General features: G+C 29.7%; 1 protein-coding gene across 2 annotated transcripts in view; it reads left to right on the top strand.

Annotated features, from left to right (window-relative positions):
- Positions 1-7,099, top strand: part of RhoGAP15B (RhoGAP_ARAP and RA_ARAPs domain-containing protein RhoGAP15B) — a 30,752-nt gene extending 23,653 nt beyond the window's left edge. For both annotated transcript variants that reach the window (XM_088237735.1, XM_088237734.1), the window contains exons 8-11: positions 1,960-2,114; positions 3,153-3,372; positions 5,485-5,606; positions 6,840-7,099. In XM_088237735.1, coding sequence (XP_088093861.1) covers positions 1,960-2,114; positions 3,153-3,372; positions 5,485-5,606; positions 6,840-6,975 — 633 coding nt within the window. In that variant the 3' untranslated portion in view covers positions 6,976-7,099. The remainder of the gene's footprint in view (positions 1-1,959; positions 2,115-3,152; positions 3,373-5,484; positions 5,607-6,839) is intronic.
- The last annotated feature ends 5,565 nt before the right edge of the window (positions 7,100-12,664 follow it).

The following is a 12,664-nucleotide window of genomic DNA, read 5'->3' as shown; positions in this document are numbered from 1 at the left end:
ATTCGTTTTTAATTCTTATCGCTAATTACACATAATTTTGCAAAGCAATAACGGAATGTTTGTTTATTTAAATAAATACACATTAGCTTATAAAATAATATATATTGCAATTTTTTCCCTTTTAATCCTTTATTTGCTAAATTATCCACTAATTACTCTTATCTGAACTGAAAGCTCATAAACATAATATTAGCTGGTTAAAATTTCTTGGATTTTTCGACATTAAATTAATACATAATAGTAATTCCCTAAGCTCATTCTAATAATGCGTTTCAGAAAATCCCATTACTTTTATTATTATATTGGAAATTTCTTTATTAATTTATTTGGTTAGATAAATGTGACACAATTTTTTATTTTTTATTTATGGTGGGATATGTAAGGAGTTTATGAAAACACTTCACACCACCTAGACCAATTAAAGAAATAATATTTATTTTATAAATGTTGAAAAATTAATGATCCATGATAAGGTATCTAATAACAGAAAAGTGCAATAGCATTTCAAATTTTTTAAAATTATAGTTTCGCCAAATTTATGTAGAGTTGATAAAAAGCACAAAATTTACAAAATTGTAATAAAATAAAATAATAATAAAATTTCATGAGGAAATATATATAAAAGGTAGTTAAACAAAAAAGCGAAAAAGAATTGCATTTTTAAATTAATAGAAATTATGTTTGAAACCAAGTCACGAAAACATAATTAAAGCCTAATGGAGAGACCTACCGAGAACGCTTCACAATTTAAAGGAATATATTAATTTTCAATAAATTTTGGTAATGCCAAAAAAGTCATTAATGAAAGCGAATTCCCCAAAAAAGTAATAAAAATAAATTCAACGATACTGCACTGCCCAATACTAATAAATATGATTTTAAACATTACTAGCGGCTAGCCAAGACTTTTTGACGGCTGTGCGGAAAGATTAACGTTAATATTGTCGTCGTTTAAATTTAAATCTAGTATTGCAATTTTCAAAAAAAAAAACTAGCACAATGTCGATATTGTAAATTGATACTGAAGTTTTGCGGTGGTACGTCACTATTGAAGCGACTCCACAATGAAGTACCGCATTCGTTAATCGATCGGTAGTTATCAATATTTACAATAATCATGAGCGCGGAGTTGGGTGTAAACGTCAAAAATCCCATCTTAGCTTGCCGCCACTGTAGTTGTGTGGTCTATGAAATGGTGCAGTGTAAAAATATATTTTTGAATAAACATCTTGTTTGTAGCCATTTATATTGTCAACTGTTTTTTCTTTGTTTTTTATATCCAATTTTAAAAATTTATGTAACCGGTTATGTCAAAGTCTAATGAGGAAGTTCAGCGGTTTTTAAAAAAAATAATATTTGTTAATAGACTGTTAAACTAAGTCAGAATTTTTTTTTAAATTTTTATTTTATCTTATTATCGGCGCTACGATTTTTCAAAGTTTTGTATTTCTGAAATAACTCCGCGTGTAACGTCAGAGGTTCATTTCCGCTTATTCTCATTCAGTTCTTCCCATTGGTCCAGAAGCGACAAGCAGACCGGAAATCTTCCATAGCTCTCGGATCATAGGTTGATTCACATGAACCAGTGACGTCATTTAAAGTAGTGCGTTTTTATAAAAATATTTTTTATTATTTTTTCTGTACATTTTCAAGAAACTTTGTCTTACAATTTAATGCTCTAATTTTTACCCCGCGTAAGAAAACATTTTTTGTATCCAATTTCCCGTAGGGCTGAAGTTCCTCATTATGTTAAAGTGCACCACTAGGCAGGCAAGTGCACCAAGCACTAGACCATGGAACGGACTAATATCTACTCGATTTCCTTTCTCAGGATTTTTATCTGAGAGCATCGATAGAGTAGAGAACACTCGCCGAAAATCAGTTCTGTTTCAGATAGAGAACTGTATCTTCATTCCAACCGGACACAGGAAAATGATTAAATAGTACAATTTGTTGCAGCTTACCCCAGGGCGTACTAGCGGAGACGTTTGCATAGAACTTTCTTCGAAAATAGGAACAGAGGCCCACTTATTAATGGTGGAAGAAATTATATGCAATGAAAATATGTCTCGACCTCTTCACCACACTGAATCCCTTTTTGATGTTGTTCTAAGGTAAATTCACATTTATATCTGGATCTGCTATTTACAAAACACCAAAATGTTTTTACCGAATTCTTTAAGAGGCAAACATCACCAACTTAGATAGAAGAAAGTCTAGTCAAAGACAAGTCATGCATTGAAATCATCATAATATGATTTGAATGAGTCACGGCTTGCCTATTTGTAGCATTCATGGATGATACAAAAATGGGTTTTTGGTGGGTAACTCACGAATGTTGATTTTGAAGTTACCTAGTTATAGTAATTACCCCACAATATTATGTAGATCCCTCAATCATTTCAAAGCATATTTTTTTCACAAAAAAGTTTTAACTTCATGATTTTATTACAAAACTACTTCGACTTGTTTTTAGTGTTGAATATTTACACTTAGAACTTCTTTCAGTCCATCCATTGATTCTGGGGCCTGAAATGTATTTTTTTTTACTAAACAGCTCTTTGAAAATCCATGCTTCAAGTTATGGCCACATTTGAAAACACAGTTATTAAAATAAAGAAAAATGTCACTCGATAAAGATTGTTAGCCAAACTGTACCACTTAGGAATCCGGGAAAGGTTTACAAAAAAACTTACACTGACACTATCAGAAAGAACTCATGCGTATGAACTAACTAGAAAATCTGTGTTGTAGTCGGGTACTTTGAACGTATTTCTAAATATACATACCGATTTTTTAATTTTTGATATGTCAACTTCTAAATCAGACAACATTCAGTTCAGTGCTAAAAATCGGCGCTTATTATAGTCAATAATACAATAATATGTTCTTTTTGCAAAACAGTGAAAAAGGGTAACATTAAGTCAAATTGGATGTAGTACAATTATTAGAAAAATTAGAAAGTACAATTACAATCAATACGATTATTAGTAAAATTAAATTTTAAAACATATTAGATACTGTCTATCCTCACTAGGTATGTTAAATACCTGTTCTGAGGTAGGCAGCATTTATTTATTTTCATTTATAATCCAGCATATTTAGTCTTAGTTTCACACCACAATTCTTTTTAATAAATGTTTTTACCTTAGGTGGGGTTATTGGGACGAGATAGACAGAAAAGATAACTACTTAGTGGTCAAAGACAATACCATAATGTGTGAAGCTGCTGCCATTTGTAAACTTCTGCCGCCAAAATCAACTTTAGTCTTAAATCAAGAAGTCAAATTTGCCAATGAGAAAAGTAAATCTTTTAGCCCCTGTAAAGCCGAGTTCAAGGAGAATGTTCTTACTTGTTTCAAAGAAAAACCGGTGAGTATAAAAATAAAAACTTCTTTATCTTGTTAGGGCCGGATTTATCCAAAAGTGAGTAAGATAGATACCATTTTAACTAATGTTTAGTATACCGACCGATTATAGGGTTTTATAAACGTTCATTGCATTACGAGTCATTAAAATGATAACTACCTTATTTCAGAAAGTTAAATGCATTATGATCCGTTATCTTCTACGCCGATACGGTATTTGACACTAATAGATATTTTGACAGTTATTGACTATTTCTTTCTTTTTTTATAATTTATTTTATTTAGGTAATTTATTTAGCGCCATTGTTGTGAAAATCCACCTTAAGAGCCATGCATAATAAACATCCCAACACGACTTGCAGCTACAGAGCAAATAGGTGGTTAGGATCCTAGTTCCTCATTTCCAATTAAGTTCATTTTTGGTAATTTTATAGGAGGTAGATTACAACCTCCTTTTAAAGAAATTTAGCCTCCATTTACACAGTACATAAGAAATATTACTACGGGTTTTTAATTAGTAAATAATATTTTACAAATATAATCTAGATTACATGTCCTCCAGCTACAGAGGACATGGGCGGTTAAAATCTAGACCCTATTTACAGTTGAAGTTAAGTTAGAAATAATTTTATATTACTAAATGTTATTAAATATTCTATGTCTACCGGTTTCGAGATGTACCCGTCTCTTCGTCAGGACACCAATTAAACCAACATGCAAAACCCACTATACACCTTCACCATAGTTGTTGCACAAAAATATAAAACCAACACGACATGCATTTCAATAAGCACATGCACTGATTAGGACAAACATTCACTGATTAAATTATGAAAATATTCTGTTGCTTGAGAATTAATAAAAAAAGAATTAAAATGCATGTTGTGTTGGTTTTATATTTTTGTGCAACAATTATGGTGAAGGTGTATAGTGGGTTTTGCATGTTGGTTTGCATGTTGGTTTAATTGGTGTCCTGACGAAGAGACGGGTACGTCTCGAAACCGGTAGACATAGAAAAGTCGGTAAGTGGTTATATACAAATATTTAATAACATTTAGTAAAATGTTTGACCACAAAGTTAATGCTTTAAATATTAATAAAATTTTATATTAATTTAGTTTACATAATATAATATATGTAAGTGGATATCTTTTGAATATCTTTTGGATATTTTTTTATTTTATTTTTTTAATACTACTATATTTTACTTTTTTTTTGTTGATTTTAATGATACCACTATTTTGTATATTTGATTATGTGTGATTCTTAATTTGTATAATTTATATTTTAAAAATTATTCTATGTCATTATAATTTGATCTAATTAATTTTACTATGTATTTTTATTGTTATTTATTGTGGCTTGACACGGGCATAGCCTAAAAAGCCTTAATAAGTTCATAAATATTTAATTTTGTAATTTTGAATGAATAAATAAATAAACAAATAAATATCACCAAAAGTCTTGCAGCTACAAAGCGCATGGACGGTTGGAATTCTATCATAAATTTTATATTTGAAGCACTAACTTTGTGGTTATTCATTATAAGAAAATAAATAAAACAACTTTGTTTTTAATCACTTATTTTTTATTTTTTATAGGTAGAAAAAATAAGTGGTTTAAAATAAAATTGATTTATTTATTTTATGGAATTCTGTCAATTTAATGATTTTAACAGATTTACAACAAAAAAATAACACTAATAGGTACATCGAGCAAAAAAGTAGTAAGTTTAGCAACGGCACAAAAAGGAAACGGTATAAAACTAAACAAATATTCAGTAGCCAACTGAGATGTCTAGACTAGTCTAGAGGATCTTTCCAACTAGGGAACGGACACGAGATGATGATGAACATAATTGATATTAATCAATCTTTGCGGAGTTCTGTGCACTTTATGCAGTAGGGAAAATGCAAGAACTAAGATGATTTACTACATTTTCAGGGGAGACTAATTAATTGTACCTAATATTTATTAAGTATTGTTGGCCCTGTGCTATTTAGAATAATTAAGTGAAGATAAGTTAAAAAAAAAAGAGTTATGCAATGCCGTAACAAATACGATATGGGTAAAAATAAAATAGATTTTTTTAAAAGTGAATTTTTACTATTTTCAGGCATCTGTTATAGGGAATTGGAATATTCAAGACATCCGTTGGTACATTGGACATGAAACAAAAAGGAACCCACAGTCAAAATGGTCCATAACATTTATCCAAAAATATAATAAGCCCGTTCGGTAAATATGCTTTTCCTAAAAAACATTCCTGTTTCTATAAACCAAAACATATATTTTTTTATATTGAATATAAACATATCACTTATTTATATATTTTATATTTAAAGCACTAATTCATTATAATAAAATAAATAAAACAACTTTGTTTTTAACCACTAATTTTCATTTTAACATTAAACCTGCATTCTACACAATAATAATATAGGAACATTGTTAAAAAATCACAAAGTCCATAAATATAATCAATCTGGGATATACCAATTAAATTGTAATGATTGCTATTCAATCTACATTGAAAAAACTAAAAGAAACTATAATGTTAGAGTTAAAGAACAATTAAGGTGCTTAAATAATATCAATTTTTCTGAATTCGCAAACCATCTGATAGAAAATAATCATAACTTCAATAAAGGCACTGGATTAAAAGTACTTCATGTTGAAAATAAAATATTAGAATTGGACAATTTAGAAAGCTTAGAAATTAAAAAAGCTATTCATAATAAGAAAAAATTAATTAATAACCAAATAAACAATATTTCTTTTAGTCCACTCCTGTCTAGTTTAGAAAATATGCATTTCAAATTACCACCCTTTTAGGAAAAAAAAAGACTTGATTTATTAGCTACACATGTAGTATTTAGTAAACATGGATAAAATGAAATAGGAAATAATTTATTAGTTACGTAAACCTTGGTGAAGAAGCTTGTTTGCTTTGAAACTGGTCGGCGGAAAAAAAAATTGTGGTTAAAAACAAAGTTATTTTATTTATTATTTGAATTATTTAAAAAATAAATCTAAAATTTGTTCCTCCAATTCTTACAGTAAAGGATCTTCATATCGACCCACGATCGCCAAAACACTGTAACCGACAGGAGCAATATTTTACGGGGGAATATTTCTTATTCTTAAATCTTAAGGAACTTTTAGAACCAAGTTTAGTTTCAAATATTATAAAATAAATAGTCAAAACTGACTTTGATTCTCAAAGTGTATTCCTTGTTAATTGACAAAAAGAAGTGTTCTCCTGTAAAATATTTTTTTTGTCGGTTACAATGTTTTGGCGATCGTGACTTGATATAATAATATTTATCATAAGTAATTAATAAAATGAATACGTGTAGATTGTATAATCATTGATATATTTATATTAAATATATAAACAGTTTAACTCTGCAAGTTTTATATCTAATGTCAATGATTATGTTTGCTTCAAATGCCATTTTTATATTTCAGGTCTAAAGATAAGGCATGGTTTGGGTGCACTTTATCTGGTTATTGTTTGGAAAACCGTCTCCCATTGATCAGTGCTTTTTTGAAGGCCGAGTTCACCGCAGATATATTGCCCACACCGCAACTTATCGTAACATAATAATATCAACTCCAAGACTTAAATTCTGTGATTTTTTTACATACGAAAATTATGTTTATAATAATTTGACAAGTTAGCATTTTCTATTATATATATATATATATATAAATATTTTATTTTTTATAGGTGCCTAGACTTACTATGTTAAAAATTATATTTACATCTTTATATTAAGAATAGTAATTTTAAAATATTTTTTAATTAATGCAATTATCATTTTTTTATACCATAATTGATATATTTAATTTTTAATGGACATAAATGTGAATGATTTATGTGTATCCTGACTCGAATAAAAAAATGAAACATATATCAACGCAGGTTTTAAATATTTTTTGATTGAAAAAAAATATCTTAAATTGATCAAATCAAAATGTGTCATAATAATCAGACAATCATATTGTAATCAAATGTAATTAGGAAACAAATTAAATTTAAACACTTGCCCCAGTCATTGAATGATAAACACTAGCTTATAGAGTATAGAAATTCTGGATTGGACTCCAATTTATTGGACTCCAATTTATTGGACTACAGTATATTACTGTGATTTTTCTTAAGTGTTTCTGTGATGTAATTACTGTAATTGGACCTCATCCTATGTGGAAGCGTTCAATACATTTTTAAAGCGTAAAAATTATATTCCTGCCTATCTCTCTCTTTAACTAGAACAAAGATTATCCCTGATCCTAAATGAACAAAACAAGGCAGTAAATTTGCAGTTGTAGGTAGGGATTTCAAATTGCCTACAAAGCGTTCAATCGTGCAATAAAAATACAAAATTAAAAATCTTTAGGCAAAATGGAGGAGTTTTTAAAGCAAGGAAAGGTTGGTTTAATCGGTTTAAAAACGATCAAACTTGCATTGCCTTAAAATGATTGCCAAATCGGCTAGCGCAGACATAGATCAGCGGAAAAATATCTTAGTCTTTGAAAAAACACACGTTGATCTCGAAATTTTGCTTATCGCGGCTATGTCCGGAACGTATCCCCGCGATCAACAGAGGTTACTTGTATATTGTAATTATTTGAAAGGCAAAAAAACAAATTAACAATTTAATAGCTTAAAATAAAGTAACAAGTTATTTATTCAGTATAAAAAAGTTGTATTTCGAAGTCTAATATCAAAATACCATTGTGTAATTGTATAAAAATTGACATGGACTAGATTAGTGAATCTGCTTTCAAAGGACTAACTTTGAGCACGCGCAGAAACACATGGCTTAAATACGCCTGTAATTGCGCAGGGAAATGGTTGTTTGTAGGGTTTGTGATTATATATATATTTTTTTTCATTTGTTGTCACTATGCCATCATTGCAGTTCCGCTACAATTAACAATAAAACCATTAAAAAATATTTTTATCTATAATTAGTTATTACAATTATTGATTTATGGCTGAAAATTAGCTAGACAAATACGCAAGGCGTTGATTGTGTAGTCAATTTAAAGGGAAGCATTGGTTCCATCCTATATATGCACAGACCGTGGATGAATGCAACATATCCCAGTCCATTTCCACATGTTGTGGAGACATTCTACTTATGCCTCCTGTGTTCTCTATTTTCTGAAGAAATACATATACTATTGCATAATATTAGTGAAGAAGGTTCTTTGATGTAAACTCCAGACTGATCAGGCTGAGTTTATTACCATAAACTCATAAAACTTTTAGTGACTGTTAAGGCCATGTGAACTGTTAACTCTTGGAGCAATTATTTTAAAATGCCATTCTGTAACACAATGACAGTGGTAGGTATTTTATTTTTATAATTAAAATACCTATATCTCTCAAAATATTAGGTGTACAACTTTACTTTCGCCATTTTTTTTTTCCGAAATTCGAGGACTTGTTAAAAAAAATGGTTATACATTTATGATTCAAAGTATTTCTCATCGCTGGCCACTACATTCTCCCATCTTTCGGGTAGTGTACGAATCCCAAGTTCATAAAACTGGTCACCTTTTGAAGAGAAATTTTTTGTCCCCAGTCACAGTCCCTTCCATCTTTGCCTTTCAAGCAACTGTTCACAAGCAAAAAAACGTCATTCAACATCTCTCGGTTTCAACGCATACGGCACCCAATTTAATTTCCTTGTTTCTGAATCATTCCCATTGTTTTAGAGCGTTTTGAAGTTGCTTGTCAAGTCGCTTCCAATGACCGTGCCAATTTGAGTCTTCATCAAGTAATACCTCCAATTCTGCATCTTCAAAAATCTTCTCTCTTCCACCGCCATGGCTGTCTTCAATATGAAAATCACAATTTTTGAAGAGCTGAAACCACTCGCAACAAGTCGTTTCACTAATAGCGGCCTCTCCATGGGTATTTGAAATTTCGCTATTAAACTGACATTTTTAATTTTCAAGAGAATAACTAATGTTTCTGCATCTCCATCATAAAGCCATATTAGATGTAGACTAATCAGAGGACGCTCCTTATTCATTTTCTAATTTACTAGTTCTCTATAGATTCCCTGGTATTAAATATTGTGCAACAAATTTATAAAATATATATTTTTTTTAATATGAGGTTATGTTGACAGATGCCCAAGTTGCATTAAATAAATTGTATGACGTGTATGATCTTTTCTTTTCGACCACTAATTACCGCTAAAGCCATCTACAGGAAAACAGCGGAAGCAAAGTTACACACCTAATATAATTTATGTCATAATATGCCACTATAATTTGCTTGACTGAGGTTAATAGTAATTGAGTTATTCCAACTCTTCTCAAAAACTCATTGGTAGTTCAGTTCTTACAAGATGTTTCTAAGATTTTTTTGTTAATTATTATGATTTCTACCATCAATAAAAATAATAAAAAGTAGTTTATATCATAACTGTGTTTCTATACAAAAGCATAGAATTTGTGTTATCCTAATGTATGTTTTAATGGTATTTTATTTTTTTGGTGTACTTATGGGTACATCAATAATGTTTTATATGCCTAAATATTATCTATGAAACACAGTTATATTGAAGAAGGAAGCTATAAAGTCTGGAGTGTCATTCAGTCATGTTGATCTTAGTTGTAATTTTGTTAATAAGTTTTAAATATTTCCAATAGAATATTATATATACAATGTTGCTAAAGTTGATATTTTAGACCCAGCAGAAAAAACTACATGGATTTCCTCTAAAGTAGTGTTTTTAAACCTTTTTAAATAAACGACCCCTTTCAATAAAAAAATCTGGCCACCACCCCAGAACCTTAATTTTACTATAATACTTGTATGTCAGTAATTTCAACAACATTAAATTTTCCTTTTATTGAGACCATATTATTATTAATCCAGACATTATTATTAATTAGGCCATATAATTATTAATCTGCGTGCAAAGTGGGAGCGGGCATTACAGTCTATCAGTAGCATGCTTAAAATAAAATTAAATTTATTTTGCAAAAGATTGACGTCATCTGAATGAAGAGAAAAGAATATATCCCTCCAATCGAAAAATAATTTGGTTATTTGCATCTCTAAAATAAAACCACGGTTTGGCAAACTCTTATAGGCATAGCCTTCTCAGTGAATTATATTTTTACTGTAGAGTAGGACATATAACCTTTGATCGCGACTCTCGGGTTGAAAAACACTGCTCTAAAGTATTAAGTATTTTATAAGTCAACATGTTGAAAAAGGTACATATAACATACATACATAATATCTGTACCTTAAAGGATAAACCACGGGAGTCACCTTAAACTAAAAATTAAAGAATTTCAATTTAAAAAAGCATTTTTACTACGAAAGTGGACTTTGGTATTTTATTAATGTATGAAATAGCTTATTGCGATAATTTCTACATTTTTAACTTCAAAATGGCAAAAAGTGGGCTCCAGTGCTTTATCCTCTACAGATGATTTGAGATTGAGATTTATGATACAGATATTATAATGTACAATATAGTAAGAGGTCTGAAAATTTCACTGCAAATTTTTACACTAGTAATTTTTACAGAAGTTATCTCAAAATATAATATGTAATTATTTTATAAATCGATAAAAAATGTAAACATGATGAATTTTGCATATTTTATTTATTTCTATGTCAAATTTATGATTTTATAAAAATAAAATATATTCAGAATTTACCCTTTTAATGCATCAAAAATATTCCCCCACTTCATTGACTGTGACACACTAATTTTTGTTCTTAAATAATAAAAATTCATACACAAAATTATTAATGTGGGAGAAACCAATTATGGTATTCTGAAATTCATTTAAAAATACAAATGAACTCCTAAAACTTCACCAAAACTTGATAAAATATAAGATTATTTATTTATATTTGGATAATTTATATAGCGCCGTTTTTGTGAAAATCACCTCAAGGGCGCTGTACAATAAATAAATATCCCAGCACGTCTTGCAGCTACAGAGCGCATGGAGGGTTAGGATTCTTGTTTCTCGTCTCCAGTTATGATATATAGGAGCTAGATTACACGTCTTGCAGCTACAGAGCGCATGGACAATAAGAAATCTAGCCCCTATTTACATTTCTATTTTTTTATTTGACAATGGAGTTTAGAGTTTTAGTGATATTTTAAAAAATGAAATAAAAAACAATTTTATAAAAATAGAAGTTAGATAAAAACAAGTCTTGCAGCTACTGAGCGCATGGACGGTTGGAATTCTAGACCTCATTTACTAAATTTGGATATTTGATAGTTGATAACATTTACCTATTGAAGCTAGATTACTAATCGTCTTGCAGCTACAAAGTGCGTGGACGAGTAAAATTCTGGCAACTTAAAATTATCAATAAATTTACAAAAACAAACATAGAGCATAATAGTAAATTTGTAAAGTGTTCGTGCTAAAAAGAAAACAATAAAAAACTTAACAGATAAAGCACTTCAACACTATGGATAGCATAACAGATAAAAATATCCGAAGGGTGGTTTTCGTAGATGTTCGGTAGTCACTAGTCACTGTCGCAGTATCGCACAAGTGCAAACACATGTTTTTGCAAAATTCCTAGAAGATGGTCCGGTCCACGTGTAGTTGCCGGAGGGGGGAAAGAAGCCTATTGTTCCAACGACTTTATACCCATTTTAGTCTGTATTATTTAGTTTATAATGAGTTTGAAATTCCCGCTCAATTTTATTAATTTTTGACATTATTAGACGAACGTGTGTATGAGAGTGGTTTAAGGATTGACGTATCATTTTGTATGTACGAGTATATTAGAAAGAATATTTTAAAACTATTGAGTATGTATCAATAAGTTCACTTTTAAATAGTTAAATCTTGGTACATGCATCACAAATTAATACATTCTTAAACGATTTTAATGGGTTCATATACTTGTTAATGATTTTAAAGTAGGCGCACTGTTGTTTGAAAGTTTCCGTTATTCACTACTTGTCACATATTTTAGTAAGAATAAAGTGTAAATAATGCTTTAAAATGAATAGTCTTCTTTTTCCACTTTTTGTCTACACATCGACCACTTATAAACATTAACACAATGTTTGTTTAACAGTTAGCAATTTAATTTCGAATTTTAAGCTACTATTGGAGAGAGAAACTATAATTCACACCCAGCTGGTACGGAGGCTGAGCGCGAACTCAGCATATATATACATATCTCCCATACAAGTTTATCTCCCCCATAACCGTTTTTTTTATATTTGTCTACAATGCATAAATGTGTGTCCATGTATACTCTTATCTCATCTGTA

The sequence above is a fragment of the Micrasema longulum genome, unplaced genomic scaffold (assembly GCF_059751315.1).
Source record: "Micrasema longulum isolate JH-2025_06_02 unplaced genomic scaffold, ASM5975131v1 h1tg001778l, whole genome shotgun sequence".
Classification (NCBI taxonomy): Eukaryota; Metazoa; Arthropoda; class Insecta; order Trichoptera; family Brachycentridae; genus Micrasema; species Micrasema longulum.
This window is presented reverse-complemented; position numbering and strand designations above follow the sequence as displayed.